The sequence below is a fragment of the Rattus norvegicus genome, chromosome 2 (assembly GCF_036323735.1).
Source record: "Rattus norvegicus strain BN/NHsdMcwi chromosome 2, GRCr8, whole genome shotgun sequence".
Classification (NCBI taxonomy): domain Eukaryota; kingdom Metazoa; phylum Chordata; class Mammalia; order Rodentia; family Muridae; genus Rattus; species Rattus norvegicus.
This window is the reverse complement of record NC_086020.1, coordinates 111,636,757-111,654,209: the sequence shown is the minus strand read 5'-3', so window position 1 is coordinate 111,654,209 and position 17,453 is coordinate 111,636,757. Positions and strand designations below refer to the sequence as shown.

General features: G+C 41.8%; 1 protein-coding gene across 10 annotated transcripts in view; it reads right to left on the bottom strand.

Moving 5' to 3' along the window:
• The window catches only part of Spata16 (spermatogenesis associated 16), a 380,391-nt gene that overhangs the window by 140,139 nt on the left and 222,799 nt on the right, over positions 1-17,453 (bottom strand). For 8 of the 10 annotated variants that reach the window (XM_063282699.1, XM_039103603.2, XM_008760900.3 and 5 more), the window contains one exon: positions 15,503-15,587. In XM_063282699.1, the coding sequence (XP_063138769.1) occupies positions 15,503-15,587 (85 nt within the window). The remainder of the gene's footprint in view (positions 1-15,502; positions 15,588-17,453) is intronic. The other 2 variants (XM_039103604.2, XM_063282700.1) reach the window with 1 other exon arrangement.

Genomic DNA, 17,453 nt, shown 5'->3' with positions numbered 1-17,453 from the left:
ATCAACAGAACCAAAAGTTGGTTCTTTGAGAAAATCAACAAGATAGATAAACCCTTAGCCAGACTAACGAGAGGACACAGAGAGTGCGTCCAAATTAACAAAATCAGAAATGAAAAGGGAGACATAACTACAGATTCAGAGGAAATTCAAAAAATCATCAGATCTTACTATAAAAACCTATATTCAACAAAACTTGAAAATCTTCAGGAAATGGACAATTTCCTAGACAGATACCAGGTATCGAAGTTAAATCAGGAACAGATAAACCAGTTAAACAACCCCATAACTCCTAAGGAAATAGAAGCAGTCATTAAAGGTCTCCCAACCAAAAAGAGCCCAGGTCCAGACGGGTTTAGTGCAGAATTCTATCAAACTTTCATAGAAGACCTTATACCAATATTATCCAAACTATTCCACAAAATTGAAACAGATGGAGCCCTACCGAATTCCTTCTATGAAGCCACCATTACTCTTATACCTAAACCACACAAAGACCCAACAAAGAAAGAGAACTTCAGACCAATTTCCCTTATGAATATCGACGCAAAAATACTCAATAAAATTCTGGCAAACCGAATTCAAGAGCACATCAAAACAATCATCCACCATGATCAAGTAGGCTTCATCCCAGGCATGCAGGGATGGTTTAATATAAGCAAAACCATCAACGTGATCCATCATATAAACAAACTGAAAGAACAGAACCACATGATCATTTCATTAGATGCTGAGAAAGCATTTGACAAAATTCAACACCCCTTCATGATAAAAGTCCTGGAAAGAATAGGTATTCAAGGCCCATACCTAAACATAGTAAAAGCCATATACAGCAAACCAGTTGCTAACATTAAACTAAATGGAGAGAAACTTGAAGCAATCCCACTAAAATCAGGGACTAGACAAGGCTGCCCACTCTCTCCCTACTTATTCAATATAGTTCTTGAAGTTCTAGCCAGAGCAATCAGACAACAAAAGGAGATCAAGGGGATACAGATCGGAAAAGAAGAGGTCAAAATATCACTATTTGCAGACGACATGATAGTATATTTAAGTGATCCCAAAAGTTCCACCAGAGAACTACTAAAGCTGATAAACAACTTCAGCAAAGTGGCTGGGTATAAAATTAACTCAAATAAATCAGTTGCCTTCCTCTATACAAAAGAGAAACAAGCCGAGAAAGAAATTAGGGAAACGACACCCTTCATAATAGACCCAAATAATATAAAGTACCTCGGTGTGACTTTAACCAAGCAAGTAAAAGATCTGTACAATAAGAACTTCAAGACACTGAGGAAAGAAATTGAAGAAGACCTCAGAAGATGGAAAGATCTCCCATGCTCATGGATTGGCAGGATTAATATAGTAAACATGGCCATTTTACCAAAAGCAATCTACAGATTCAATGCAATCCCCATCAAAATACCAATCCAATTCTTCAAAGAGTTAGACAGAACAATTTCAAATTCATCTGGAATAACAAAAAACCCAGGATAGCTAAAGCTATCCTCAACAATAAGAGGACTTCAGGGGGAATCACTATCCCTGAACTCAAGCAGTATTACAGAGCAATAGTGATAAAAACTGCATGGTATTGGTACAGAGACAGACAGATAGACCAATGGAATAGAATTGAAGACCCAGAAATGAACCCACACACCTATGGTCACTTGATTTTTGACAAAGGAGCCAAAACCATCCAATGGAAAAAAGATAGCATTTTCAGCAAATGGTGCTGGTTCAACTGGAGGGCAACATGTAGAAGAATGCAGATCGATCCATGCTTATCACCCTGTACAAAGCTTAAGTCCAAGTGGATCAAGGACCTCCACATCAAACCAGACACACTCAAACTAATAGAAGAAAAACTAGGGAAGCATCTGGAACACATGGGCACTGGAAAAAATTTCCTGAACAAAACACCAATGGCTTATGCTCTAAGATCAAGAATCTACAAATGGGATCTCATAAAAATGCAAAGCTTCTGTAAGGCAAAGGACACTGTGGTTAGGACAAAACGGCAACCAACAGATTGGGAAAAGATCTTTACCAATCCTATAACAGATAGAGGCCTTATATCCAAAATATACAAAGAACTCAAGAAGTTAGACCGCAGGGAAACAAATAACCCTATTAAAAAATGGGGTTCAGAGCTAAACAAAGAATTCACAGCTGAGGAATGCCGAATGGCTGAGAAACACCTAAAGAAATGTTCAACATCTTTAGTCATAAGGGAAATGCAAATCAAAACAACCCTGAGATTTCACCTCACACCAGTGAGAATGGCTAAGATCAAAAACTCAGGTGACAGCAGATGCTGGCGAGGATGTGGAGAAAGAGGAACACTCCTCCATTGTTGGTGGGATTGCAGACTGGTAAAACCATTCTGGAAATCAGTCTGGAGGTTCCTCAGAAAATTGGACATTGAACTGCCTGCGGATCCAGCCATACCTCTCTTGGGCATATACCCAAAAGATGCCTCAACATATAAAAGAGACACGTGCCCCACTATGTTCATCGCAGCCTTATTTATAATAGCCAGAAACTGGAAAGAACCCAGATGCCCTTCAACAGAGGAATGGATACAGAAAATGTGGTACATCTACACAATGGAATATTACTCAGCTATCAAAAACAACGAGTTCATGAAATTCGTAGGCAAATGGTTGGAACTGGAAAATATCATCCTGAGTGAGCTAACCCACTCACAGAAAGACATACATGGTATGCACTCATTGATAAGTGGCTATTAGCCCAAATGCTTGAATTACCCTAGATCTCTAGAACAAAGGAAACTCAAGACGGATGATCAAAATGTGAATGCTTCACTCCTTCTTTAAATGAGGAAAAAGAATACCCTTGGCAGGGAAGGGAGAGGCAAAGATTAAAACAGAGACTGAAGGAACACCCATTCAGAGCCTGCCCCACAGGTGGCCCATACATATACAGCCACCCAATTGGACAAGATGGATGAAGCAAAGAAGTGCAGACCGACAGGAGCCGGATGTAGATCGCTCCTGAGAGACACAGCCAGAATACAGCAAATACAGAGGCGAATGCCAGCAGCAAACCACTGAACTGAGAATAGGTCCCTCGTTGAAGGAATCAGAGAAAGAACTGGAAGAGCTTGAAGGTGCTCGAGGCCCCAAAAGTACAACAATGTCAAGCAACCAGAGCTTCCAGGGACTAAGCCACTACCTAAAGACTATACATGGACTGACCCTGGACTCTGTCCCCATAGGCAGCAATGAATATCCTAGTAAGAGCACCAGTGGAAGGGGAAGCCTTGGGTCCTGCTAAGACTGAACCCCCAGTGAACTAGACTATGCGGGGAGGGTGGCAATGGGGGGAGGTTTGGGAGGGGAACACCCATAAGGAAGGGGAGGGGGGAGGGTGATGTTTGTCCGGAAACCGGGAAAGGGAATAACACTTGAAATGTATATAAGAAATACTCAAGTTAATAAAAAAAAAAACAAATAAGAAAAGGGAAGAAAGAACAAGAATAAGAAACTAGACATGCTCCCATTTTATAGATGAGGAAAACAGTTTATCGTACATCCTCTTATTCTCTCCCATGGTGTGCAGTTCATATAGATACTTCAAGAGAGAGCTGGGACTAAAATAACTTACATCTCCTTTGGGGCCTTTAGACTTTGGGGACTTAAAAACAGGGTCTACAGATTTGTCCATTCAACCAAGATAAACTTCTAAATATGGGAAGATTTCTTGCCAATGGCTCCTGAAGACAAGAGTGAAATTCTAGGCAGAAGACAAAAGTTCAAGATGGCTTCATCCAAGGGAACAATTTGTCTTTGAGGTGAGTGGTTCCTTGTAGAGCTGCACAGCTGTTGTATGACTGTGTTGGAACCCATTCAAAGATGGTCATGGCTGTACCTGCTGACGTCACTCCAAGTTTGTCTTTGGTGTCCACTTCCCTCTAATTCTTTTTCTCCCTCAAGTTTCAACCTTGTCTGGCCACCAGACATACCCTATCTCTTCTCATTTCTCTTATTTGCCTGCAATTAATGTCTTCTAGGCTATGCCATCGGATTTCAGGAATCTGATTTTATGAGACTGCTGGCTTCCTGTTATGACTACTGATCATGTCACCTAACATCAAGAATAATTGAGTCTATGATAAACTCAATGGCTTTGCCAAATGGTGTGTATGTGTGTGTGTGTGTGTGTGTGTGTGTGTGTGTGTGTGTGTGTGTGTGAGTATATGTGCTGTATTACAAGAGCACACTGCAGCATCAAGTGATACTAAGAAATAAAAGTGTTACTGCCTTCATAGTCTCACAAAAGAGCTCTGGTAACCTTGTTAGACTAACTGAGGTTGGCTTCTGATCTCTGAGGAATGAAGAAAAGATGGGATGGAAACTTGCATACTAACTAATGTTTTCCATCTCTCTTGAACTGGCTTCAAATCATCTGCCCAAGGTTCCCTGGAGGTTATTGCCCCTCACAGGTTGCTGACTCCTACCTTAGGCTGCACTACATATAAGAACACTTAGGTTTTCTTGCAAAAAAAGAAATAGGTTAGCTTCATAGTTAATTTATGATCCTGAGAAAAAATCAAATATGTCATATGCTAAAGGTTGACATTTGAAATGTCAAGGTCTCATTATTTAGGAGAAGGGAACTTGTTATGAAAAAGAAAATTATTCAACCCAGATACAGGTAGAACAGAGTGTGTTCAGAAAGTGAGGGAAGAAAACACAATCATCTGAATTGAAGAAAAGAGAACTTTTTAAATTGTGTGCAGCACTGTCCAAAGGATGGCTAAAAAAAAAAATTAAAAGCTTCGAGTTTTACAGATTATCCTACACCTGGGTGAGCACAGCTTAAAAAATACCATGATTTCGTGGGATATAATTGTACATCTCCAACTGCTAAAAAAAGTGACCTCAATTTCTCTGCCAGCTTGTAAATCAATAACCCATAAAACCCGTGGGAAATATAAAAGATAGCCATAAACCTCTGCATTTGGTTTTGCTCATAATAGTTTTTGATTTTTTTTTCAGATGTAAACCAAAAATGAGGGAAGAGGCCTTTGCAGATTTCAGCTGGAAAGCAAAGTCTTTGTGTCAACAACATCGTGGTATCCTAGGAGGAGGGCTGCAAGAGCTGGAGCACCAAGTAGCCAGGCTTTCATTCACTGGAGTGGACGAAGCATCAGATTGCCCCTTTCTCTAGTATTGGTATTATTCTCCAATGAGAGGAAATGCAAAGAAATTTAGAGGTAACTGTTTCTTCCTCAAAATACCAAACCACCCCAAAGCCATTTTTAGAGGATGGGGGGGGGGAGGGAGGAAGGGAGGGAGAGAGGGGGGGAGAGGGAGAGAGGGACAGAGACAGAGAGAGACAGAGAGAGACAGAGCGACAGAGACAGAGAGACAGACAGAAAGAACTTGACTATGAGCTTCCCATCGACAGATATGGTTGCAAACCCAAACCAGGGCCACTAACAGCCCCATGCAATTACTTAGGCTAGGGCAGAGTAAGCATTTCTCAGGAGGAGCTGAGGAGTCATTTTCTTGCCACTGTTCTCTAAGGAATCTGAAAGATCAATGTGCAACTGAAGATCTCTGCCAACACAGGAAGGCAGTCGGTAGGCTGCCCCCTGCAGATACATTCTGAGGCCCTGGCAGGGATTCCTGCCTCCAGTTCGTGTGTGTGATCTGGAGGCTGACAAAAGAGCCATTTATTCTGCAGAGACTTAGGGTACCAGGGGCGAGCAGCTTCTGGAGAGATGGTACTTCGCCTGAATCCCACACTGAGGTAAAATAATTAATTCCACTCTGTTGGGCAGGGGCTTCTGCAGCAAGCGTGCAGTGTGTGGTTGAAGAAGTGGGTAGTGTGTTCAGAGAAGGGCAAGGGGAAAGCAATTCTACTTACTTGGCAGCATGGACAAATCAAATGCATAATATCTTAGTGACATATTGATGTGAATTTACATGTGTATGGTTCAGACTCTGCCCTTCTTCCCCCCACTCTCTGCCTTTCCCTTTCTTCTTCTCTGTTGAATGCCGAGGATGCAGAATGCCACCGAAGAACTACACAGAGTCACACAACCAGCAAACAATGTCACGGTCACTATCTCCTTCATGGGAACACTCAACCTTGGATCAAACATATGCCTCATTACACTTTTCAGTTAAAAGTGAACCTCTCCTACTGGCAGACCGCCTCAAATAGCATCAAAGCAAAATGAAACATAGGCAGCATTTAACAACGCTGGTAACCATGGAAACATATCATTAAAGAATATATAAACAGGAATGAATAATTAGATGAGAAATTCATTTCCATATTTATCTTTTTTTTCCCCAGAGCCAGGAAAAGAAGCTCTCATTTGCCTCGAGTCTCAATTTGGACACCTCTTCTTTAGCCTGCCTTGTAATTGAAAAAAAAAATAGGACATTTTCGTAAAACGGGAATCTCAATATTGCCTATCTTAATGACAGATTTCTTTGCAGGCAAGTGACTTCAGAACAACTCAGTGTCCATTGTGGTCTAGCTGTGACACCGAATGCAAGCAAGGGCACCGAACCACTGGAGTAGGGCACTCATGGTGAGACAGGGACAGCAATTACTCATATTTAACAGCTGGAAGCATGAGGTGCCTAACATTGGATTCCATCTACACTGTGGATAGACAGAGGCAGACTCTCCCAGTGCTCTACCCTTTTACAGCTCCAGCTCAGCTGCATGGTAGGCTAAGCTGCTCATGAACTTAGCAAACCAGAAATGCAAACATACAAACATCTAGTCCATCTAGTCCAAGAACAGTGCATTGGAATCACTTGGTGGGGCAGGTGTGTTAGAGGATCCCACTATGGGTGGTTAGATTTAATTGTTAACTTGATACATCATAGAATCCTTTGGGAAGAGAGTCTCAAAGAGGGATTGTATATATTGAGAGTCAGCCTGTGAGAGGGTTGTCTTAATTAAGTTTATCAGTGTGGCAAACCTTAGGGAATGGGCATCATTCCCTAGGTGGGGGGCCAGAATTGTATTGGAGTTGAGCTGAGTATAAGCAAGCAAGCAAGCAAGCAAGCAAGCAAGCAAGCAAGCAAGCAAGCAAGCAAGCAAGCAAGCAAGCAAGCAAGCAGGATAGCAAGCAAGCAAGCAAGCAAGCAAGCAAGCAAGCAAGCAAGCAGGATAGCAAGCATGCAAGCAAGCATGCAAGCAAGCAAGCATGCAAGCAAGCAAACAAGCAAGCAGGGAAGCATGAATGCATGTATTATTCTCTTTCTTCCCTTGACTATGGATGTGATGTGTGCTTGAAGTTCTTGACTTGGCTTACCCATAATGATGCACTCTAATCTTGAAGCGTAAGCTGGAAAAAAAACCCTTCTTCCCTCAAGTTGCTTTTTGTTAGGGAAGTTTGGTCATAGCAACAGAAATGAAACAGGGTCACCACTGAACCCAGTAGATTCTAATTCAGTAACTACTAGACACTGGTGCTTGAGATCCACTGCGGTACACCTACTAGTTTATTCTACTTAGAGAATCCTAAGCTAAGAGATACAATACCTGTACACTTGTTGGCCTCTTTACTCCCCACTCCCATGGCTATATTGTATTCATGATTTTGTCCTGGTTCTGTGGTGGGCAGAACTTACTAGCACTTGGGCTGGATCCAGTGGCTCCCTTTGTCCTTCTTGATAGGAGCTAGTAGGCTTGGAGCAGAGTATTCAAGTGACTGTAAGTACTCTGACTTTCTCTTGGAAGGCCGCATTTCCTCCTAAGAACCCACAGCATTTAGCTCTCAGTCTAAAGAGGTAGAAAGATGTGCACAGCACATTTGTACTTCTCTCAGTGCGGAGCCGAGCCTAATGAAGACTAGCCTGGATCATCTGAATCTCAGCCAACCTGGTTACTAGGAGTTTTATAGTGGTTGGCATAGAACGCTATCACACCATTAGCCGACCCATGCAGAAATGAAGCCGGATGTTAGCAGCAGACCCAAGGTAGCAGCTCCTGGTCCTCAGCCCAAACACTGTCCATCTTGCTGTTTGCTTTCCTGTGGGGAGTGAGCCATAGTCAGTCCCAGGACCTATTGTCTTCTCTGGGTCCTTTTGCTTCACCCACATCTCTCAAGCCCAGGACACTCTGTCAGTTTTCTCAATCGAGCTTGCTTATCTCCCATTCCTGTTCCTTTTGTACATGTATTTTCACGTTTCCAAAGAGTCTAGAGGAGCCAGTCTTCACTGCTGCATCCAGAGGCTACCCATTACTAAGCTAAGCTCTCCCAGATTAAATGTAGTTTGCATTTGACCTGAGGCTGACTAGAGAGCTGGTGCCAAGTACTGGGAGTTTAAACACAATGCATGACATTTGATGGAGAATATATGGGTAAATATTTGGGTAAATGGCTTTGGTGCTTCTCAAATTAAGTCTAATCTGAAGAATGTACAGTAACAAGGCTGCTTTCAGACACTAGGCATCTGTTTGACAAACTCTCTGATGGACTGGGCCAAGCTAAGTAAACAGATAAGGAATATTGGCCATTAACTGAAATGCTCATGTGTTTTTCCTAGTTTGTACCTTTCTATGGGAAACTTTTTCACATGGAGGCTCATCTCTAGGGAACACATTTTTTTTCTTTAGAAAATGTAGGTGTTTTATTCAATATAATGATAGATGTTTCTGGCTCCTTGACCTCACCTTACCTGTAATTTCATGTTGAAGGTTTTATTTTTGTTCTGAGGTAGAGATGTAAGTTTTCACCAAGTAAATGAGTAATATTGGGATGACTTTGCACTATCAAGAAAAAAAGGAGTAGAAAGTTAGGCTTTATTATTAGTTTCAACTCCTCACTCATGCCAGGGATAATTTATAATATGTGACTCTGGATGCTCCAAAGGCTTCTATGTAATTATGAGTTCCTTGATGACCATCTTGGACAGAAGAAATGAACAGCCAATCCCTGGGACTTTTGTGAGGGTATGAAGACCAACAGCTCCAAAGAATCGTGGATGTCTGTAGCATTTTTCATGTAGGCTGGTGAGTCTCAAACACAATGGAAGCCAAAAAAATCATCTACGATTTTTAACTTAAAACATATATGCATGTATAGAGAAGAATGTTACATAATTTTATAACTAAAGAAACTCATCTCTCCCCTTTGCTATTTTTCATTTTAAAAACTGCATTAACTAATTAAGAGAATTGCTTTCACTTTTCAGGATATCCACTGGGAACTAACTGTGTTGTATATACTCTGAGACTCCCTTCTTTCACATATAAAATACATGTGTGTAGGCATGTAGCTTATAATCAGCACATAACTGCATATACATATATGGTACAGTGTGATCATTTGATTCATATGTAGAATACACAGTGAACAAATCAGGGCAATTAGCATGTCTTTGCATAATCATTGAATTCGTTAATTACAAAACAATGATGGCAAAAATGTTCTCAGTTAGATGTTAGTGATTTTGGCTTCATGTCAAACAAATTTCTAATTTGATTGATTGATTAAACAACTTATTATTGAGTGGCATTTTGCAATGTGCTTTGATGGCACCATAGAAGAAAGGCAGAATATTAAGTAGTGGTGTGGGTTTTAATTATTTTACAGTCCTGTAATTCTGTCTTGTATGTATTTTATGGTGGAATACAGTTGTTTCCCCTCTGACCCACAAGGGAGGCATTCCAAAACTCCTCCAACAGATGCTTGAAACTATGGATTGTACCTGATCCTACCTAAATTAAGTATGTTCCCGCCATGCACAGATCTATCATAAAACATAGTTTATAATTTAGACACAATGAGAGATTAGCAACAGAGACACATAGAACAGTTTTCTGTGTTTCTGTTTCTTCACCAGTTCACTTGAAGTGTGCACTTCACATAGTCTCTTCAACATGTATGAGTCACTGATTCTTACTTGGGGCAATTATTAAGGGTATATGTTAACGTGACACAAGTACTCTATACTATGATCAATGGTCTGGTGGCTGAAATGGCCACTGTGGGTCTTAACAGGTGGACTATTTCTTCATGTTACTCAGAACAGCATACAATTTAACGTACATTTAGTCCCACTCCACCCCCCTCTTTTTTCCTCCTCCTCTTCTTATTTTCTCTCTCCTTTCCTCCCGAAACCCTTTCAACATGGTCTCACTAGGTGTCCTTGGTTGGACTGGATCTCACTATGTCAAGGAAGTTGGCCAGAAAGTCACAAAGATCCACCTGCCTCGGCCCACAGAGTGCTAAGATTACAGGTATGAGCCAACATGCCTGCCCCATTTAGTATTTTGAAGTCGCTATTGACAATGGGTAACTGGAATTGATGAGGAGGGATGTTATGTGTGGTCCCTTAAGACGGAGTGATGTCTGGCTGTTTCCCTCTGTATCCCTAATATGTAGTTGTGTGCTTACACATAGTTACTCAATGGCAAGCGAGTATAAATGATGAAGACAACTTGAGTATGTGAGAAAGGTATTCATCGGCTTCACTTTGACTACAGTTTGAATGACTATAGCAAAGTTGATGGAAGCACTCTATGACGAGAACATGCTTGGGGCTATTTTTTGCCTTTGGTGCTAGATGCAGTTGTCCCCTCTAGGCCCAATATCAGAGACAAAAGGGTTTGCAGCAATAGTGCTGCATAAAGAGAAGGAGTGAAAGAGCAGCTCAAGCACTGAAGTGCATGGGAATACCTGAGAGAGCAACACAGTGCCCTGAATCCTTAGGGCATGTGAGTAGGGAAGTCCAGTTTTATCCCTTGAGAGGAGAAGGGTCACAGCAGTACAAACAAAACCGGAAAACTTTTTAGCGAGCTTTCTTAGGAAGCTACACAGGCCATTGATAGTTTTGAGATGGGGAACATTTCAACGCCAAGTACAACTTGAATTGGGCGGGACTTCTTCACGTTCTCTGCACAGATGGAGGACCTGTGAAGTTGGCACGGCCTCAGCATTTGCTGTTTCACTGCAGAAAGAGGCTCCACATGTCAGGCTCTCTACACAGGCATGTGTTGGTGTCAACAGCTTTTCCAACAATCCCCAAAGAGGGCTCATTCCTGCTGTGAAAGTCCTTGGCTTCCTCAGAGCCAAGAGCTCCAATTAGAGTACTAGAGCCTTTCAGGAGCTCTTTGTCTAGATGCAAGAGCCCACCGCGAAGTTCCTTTTTATTTCAGAAGCCTCTGTGAAGACAGGAGGTTTAGAAAGGATTCTGTTTGGCCAATGTCTATGCATTTTTTCCAAATAAAGAAAACTAGGCTTAATTTGATAGTGGGTGCATTCCAGAACATAGCTTTGTGATGACTGTCCTCTTAGCCCTGTGAGTGAGGTGAATCTTTGGTGTGAAGATATGGAAGTCAACTATGGGTAGCACTGTGGGACAACCTCTTTTTGTCCTTTTTGTAATCTGCAACTTTAAATGAGACACCTGGAGTCAAATAACTAGGAACTTTGCAGCCCTGGAGCTGAGACTGATGGCATCCTGAGAGTTGTCAGTAGGGACAGTCTACCGACACATGGCAAATAGCTTTTCTTAAAATTGGAAGAAATTGCTGGCATAGATAACCTTGATGATGTCACTCTAATAAAGACCTCAGTGAAAAGGAAGTGACGTAATATCAAATCAAGTAGAAGATGTTGGTATTTCTTGATGAGTGTTTATACACACATGAGATGCTGTGACTTCATCGGCAATTGGTGATTTTGTTAATCCAAGTTTTATTATTTGCTTCCATTAAAATGAAACATTGAAATTGATATTATGTCAAATATTTCGGCTTCTTATATCAGGAAAATTACAACCTTATAGTAGAGTAAAAGTCATAATTCTTTCTCAGTCCTGCTTTGGTGTTTTGATTGTGCTTAGGCCAATTTCTAATGCAGTGAGAAAAATAAACACCCTCTGTTTCTGTCTGTCTGTCTGTCTCTGCCTCTGCCTCTGCCTCTGCCTCTGCCTCTGCCTCTGCCTCTGCCTCTGCCTCTGCCTCTGCCTCTCTCTGCCTCTGCCTCTGCCTCTGCCTCTGCCTCTGCCTCTGCCTCTGCCTCTGCCTCTGCCTCTCTGCCTCTGCCTCTGCCTCTGCCTCTGCCTCTCTGCCTCTGCCTCTCTGCCTCTGCCTCTGCCTCTCTCTCTGCCTCTGCCTCTGCCTCTGCCTCTCTCTGCCTCTGCCTCTGCCTCTGCCTCTGCCTCTGCCTCTGCCTCTGCCTCTGCCTCTGCCTCTGCCTCTGCTTCTGCCTCTGTCTCTGTCTCTGTCTCCTTTTCTCTGTGTGAATGAATCTGATTCTCAGGAGGTTCTGAGATTGTGATTTGAAGGGCTTAAGCTTAAATATGATGAAGAAAATTGAGAAAATAAAAATTAATGTGGGAAGTGTGTTGAAGGCAGCTTGTCCTGGTTCCCGGGGGATTTTCTGCGGGTTCCTGTGGGTATATTACAGCGAAATTTCTGTTTCCACCTTTTCAGATTCCATGTGAGGATCAGTGCCAAGAGGGTCGGCTTTTGCCATCTCATTGCAGAAGACAAAGGCCGTACAAACTGCTGAATGTGTTGTGAACACATGGCTGACGGTGAACATGGAAGAATGGTTTATGGAAGTGGAAGATCTCAACCTTCTTGTAATAATAGTATTTAAGAGTAGGAGAGGTTGGAGGTAAAGAATACTTGTTTTCCTTCCTGAGGACCAGAGTTCAGTTCTCAGTACCTACATTGGGCAGCTTACAACTGCCTGTAACACCAATTCCAGGGCATCTGACACCCTTCTCCAACCTCTGTGAGGGAACCCACACATGCACATGTATACATATCATGAGACTTCTGTTTCAAAATAACCAGTTATCAGCCCAACTAAGCATGCCCCATTTTGCTACTTAGCTTAGCCTTGTGAAGACCTTTCAAGATGTTCTCCATGAAGAATGGTTGATGGCAGAAGATTAGACATCTTGCTACAGAGCCAGTGTGTTCTCATGCAGCCTCCAGTTGTTATTGTCAACCCACCCTACCTCTGCAGAATGGATGCTGTCATAGAATAACATGTGCAAACACTATTAACCAGAGTGAGGCGGCTCAATGTCATATGGCACAGATGGCTACACCATTTTCTGCCCCTTGATGGAGTGATGATATGGGACATGTTTCTAGGACAATTGAAAGCTGTTCCTGAGTCAAGCATGGACGAGAACAGCTCTTTTGTATCTGACAGTGTATAGATCAATCTATGCAGACTGGATGGAAACGCACTAAAGTTTTTACATTCTGAAAGTTTGTGTTAAGACCTCCAAAGAGAATAGCTAATGGGAGGAGTAGGGGTTTTTATGCACTTGGAAAGAGACACAGCAGGGGCACCTTGACTTACATTAAGCAGGGGCATTATGTTCCAGAGCCCCTCCCATCTACACTGAAATGCTGTCAATATGGCTAACAGCAAATGCTGCAGCTTGGATTTACCTATCTTGAGTTCAGTCAGAACACTTAGATTGAGCTTCCTTTAGGAAAACCTACCAAAGCTATTTCATAATAAAACATTGGCCATCTTGTAAATTGATGAATGCTGCACTGGGAATGAAAAAGTGTGAAGTGAAAAAAAAAACTAAGTCAAGCCATCCCATGTTAGGGATGACCTGCAATAGAGTCACTGCTCTTCATCCTCTGAAGGGGCCTCATGAGAGCATTTCCACGTGTGCAGGTCATTACACTTCCCCACTCCTCTTTCTGGATACCGTAACTTCTTATTTAAGAATGCAGAAGAAAGTAGTGCTTGTTTGTTTCTTTTTTTTTTTCTTTTGTGGCAGGCTCTTCCTATGCAGCCCAGGCTACTCTTGAACTCAGAATCTTTCTGCTCAGTCTCCCAAGTAATAGATGACTGGCAGATGCCACCTTGCTGGGCTCTGTTTAATGGCTGCCCACTACTGGATGTGTAGATGTGATCTGTATGTCTACAGGCCATGGTGTCAAGGGGCACCATAAAGCTGATAAGAGAGCCAGGCATCCTGTCCTTACTACTGAAGCATCTTTGGCTGAAGCCAGATACTGATTTTACTGTTGCTAGGTTGGGCACTCCTCTGAGTCAGCCTTCTCTTGCAGCCAGGGGCTCTTTTCACTACACAGGTTGGATTCAATGAAAAGAATACAATGAAAGGTGTGTTTTCCATATCACTTATCAATAATGAATAACAAAATAAAGGACTTGTGATATTAATTTTTGTCACTGCGAAGATGTACATATTGCTGAATAGAGATTATATTTACTTTAATGTGAATAAAATGAGGATATTTTGTTCTTTGTAAATGAAAGGAAAGAGCGTTTCTTTTGCTTAAAAGTACCAGGCTCTAAATCTGTCCTTGCTCATACCTACACTAGCCACATGTCCCCCTAGTTTGATGTAGAAAGTTCAGCATTCACACAGGACATGCTTGTTTAGTGAAGGAATAAGTCAAACCCAGCATCTGTTAGGGACCTACTCTACACAAACTCGCTGATCCCTTCTGGAGATTCACAGTCTCTTTTGCTTCTTTTTAAGATCGCGTTGCGATCCATCAGTCAAATGTCCACTCTGTCTACAGCACGTTGCTTGCTTGTTTTCATAGCTGTGATTTTGGACAGTTAATTTTAAGATGTCTTTTAAAATCAGTGTTGGGCTCATGCATGTGCACGCGAATACAGCCACTCTTAGAGGGCAGAGGAAGGTATTGGATCCCAGGGTGGATGGGTTTGTAGGTGGTGGTGAGTTGCCAGATACAGAGAACTGAATGCTCTCACCCTGTCTCGGCCCCTGGTTTCTTATTTTTTATTTTCATTTGTTTCTGTTTCATACTTATCTAATTACTATTCGGAGCATCTTTTTTGGGATTAAAATTGTTTATCTGAACTCCATCTTCTTTTTTCCCTTTTCTTTCTTTCTTTTTTTTCTACGTAGATGACAGGTCTCAAGTACAACAGGGGTAATTTAAAAATGTAAATCTATTTTTTCATAGTAGTAGGTAAATTGAGCTTAATGTCTTTAAATGGAAACACGTAAGTTACTGAGTCTTTTAAATGGAAGGAGACTCTCAAGTTTTCCTTACTAGTCTGAGAAGGGAGGGCTTCTCCTTGGGCTCTGAGAGGACACCCTACTGTCATTTTCTACAAGTGACAGAATATTTGCTTCTGCCCAGTTTTCAATAGTAAATATCATCCATCCCCTCGCCTTTCATTATCTAAAATTCTGTGGCTGATATCACTTCCGATGTTCGGTTTTAACTGTAACTCAAAAAGGATGTGTGAAAACAAAATGTATTTTAATGGACGTGTCATCACAGCGTGCCTGGAACATTGTTCTTGGGATGTCTAAAATTTATACTGAGCTGTAAAACTTGTGAATGGGCCAAGGGTTAACAACTCTGAATTTCCCCCTTAAATTAGTTTCAGAAATCTACTTCATCCTAAGCACATTACCACCGGGCGGCACCTGTGTGATTGATTGGCCCAGAGCTCCCCTTTTCTGTGGTCTTTTGAGCACCTATCCTCCCTAGCTGGGGCGTCAAGTTTTACCTGCCAATACAGTTTGATGAGCTTGCTTACACAGTGCTCGCTTCCTCCACAGAGCCAGAACATGTAGTCCGCGATCATGGCACTCCTCGGAACAAGAACAGATGTAAACACCGTGAATTTATAAGGCGGAGGAAACTGTAATAGGCAGCACGCACAAACACTAGATGAGATTTCACAGTGCACACATTTAACTGGAGTAAGATTAAGCAAACACAAAGCACAGTTTTAGGATGTAGAAAGTAGGTGGCTTTGCTTTTCAAGCAACACGGAAACCATAGAAGAAACAAGCCATCCATCTTCTACATGGCTCTCCCACTGGTAAACCCCAAGAATATTTAAAGGCTGCCAGACATGTTTATGCTTTGTTTTGAAGCCTCAAAAGATGTAATAGCAGATCCTAAAGGCCTATATTTGCAGGAATGGACTTCAGAGCAGCTCTACGCTGAGTCTTGCATGTAGACTTTAAGATGTCTCCAAGTCAAGCACAGCTCTGAGCTATTAGGTGGGTATTTAAGCACACCTCAGACTTTACCTGAGTTAAAAGATTATTTATCTCTGATTAACTTTGCCTTTTACAACTGAAAAAAAAAAAACAACACTCCAATTCCACAGACAATCCCTTCCTCCCAACTTTGTGTCTAATTGAATTAGCTTCCGGATCCTGTGCATACAGACACTGCATTGGTCTTATTAACTGAGGGGGATATTAAAACTATTGTGGAATGGATATGAATTCATTACTTAGCACCCCTTGGAAAAACAGTTTACTTTTATGGCTGTTTCTTTGCTCGGCTTCTCTATTTCTTTTTCCCCAGAGATTGCAAATCCAATTAAATGTGACTAGAAGTGATTCCAAATTGTCACGTTAGCCAATTAAACATATAATAATCCTGTGTACCTAATCACTAGTACCAAAAATTTATTTATTTAAGTAGAGCTATCACTGTGTACTCCTGCATGTTTTTCTTATCTTTGCCTGCAGATACGTGTTGTTCCTTGACATCACTGTAAATTGAATTAGAAATGTTCCTTCCCTAAATATAGGCTGTCTGAGGCACCGAATCTATAAACGTACTATCACACTTTCCTCAAAGAATTGAAACATTTACATTTGTGCTCAGGACAGACAAAGATTAGGACTTCAGGAATTAAGAATGGGGCTGGGGAGATGACTCAGTGGGGAAGAGTCCTTGCTGGGCAACCATGAGAACCCGAGCAGGGATCCCATGAATCCATACAAAAGCCAGGCATAGTCACGCATGTATGTATCTGTCTCTAGCCGCAGACAGGGCATCACTACGGTTTGTTGTCAACTTAGCTACATGTTCCCCAAGACAGGGATAAGGAGAGAGAGAGAGAGAGAGAGAGAGAGAGAGAGAGAGAGAGAGAGAGAGAGAGAGAGAGAGAGGCTTATCTCTTGATCTCTTGTCCTCTTCTGGATTCTGCAAGCAAGCACCAGAATGTTTGTGGGCTCTTGTCACACATGTACACACACACACACGCACACCACACACACTGGAACATGCGCAGGCACAAACACACTAATAACGTGAGAAGCATTTGGAAAAGGAGGTGTATATTAACAGCAAGACAGTTATTATCTAAGAATCCCGTCATGTTTAGCAAAGGCTGAAACAATAAGACAAAGCCTGCTCACAGGCTTTACCTGGTATGGACAGTATAGAACATGGGCAAATTATATAAACAATAGACATTAGGAGGCTCAGTTGCCTGTCAGATGTTTGCATCTGGTATTTGGAAATTCTTCTTACATGTTTGCAATTTGTAGTACTTAAGTGACTTATTTTTTTCTTTTAAATTTTTATTGGTTATTTTATTTATGTATACTTCAAATGTTATTCCCCTTCCCAGTTTCTCCTCCTCAAATCATTCCCCCTGCTTTTGTGAGGGTTCTTCCCCACTCACCTTCCCACTCCCACCTGACTGCCCT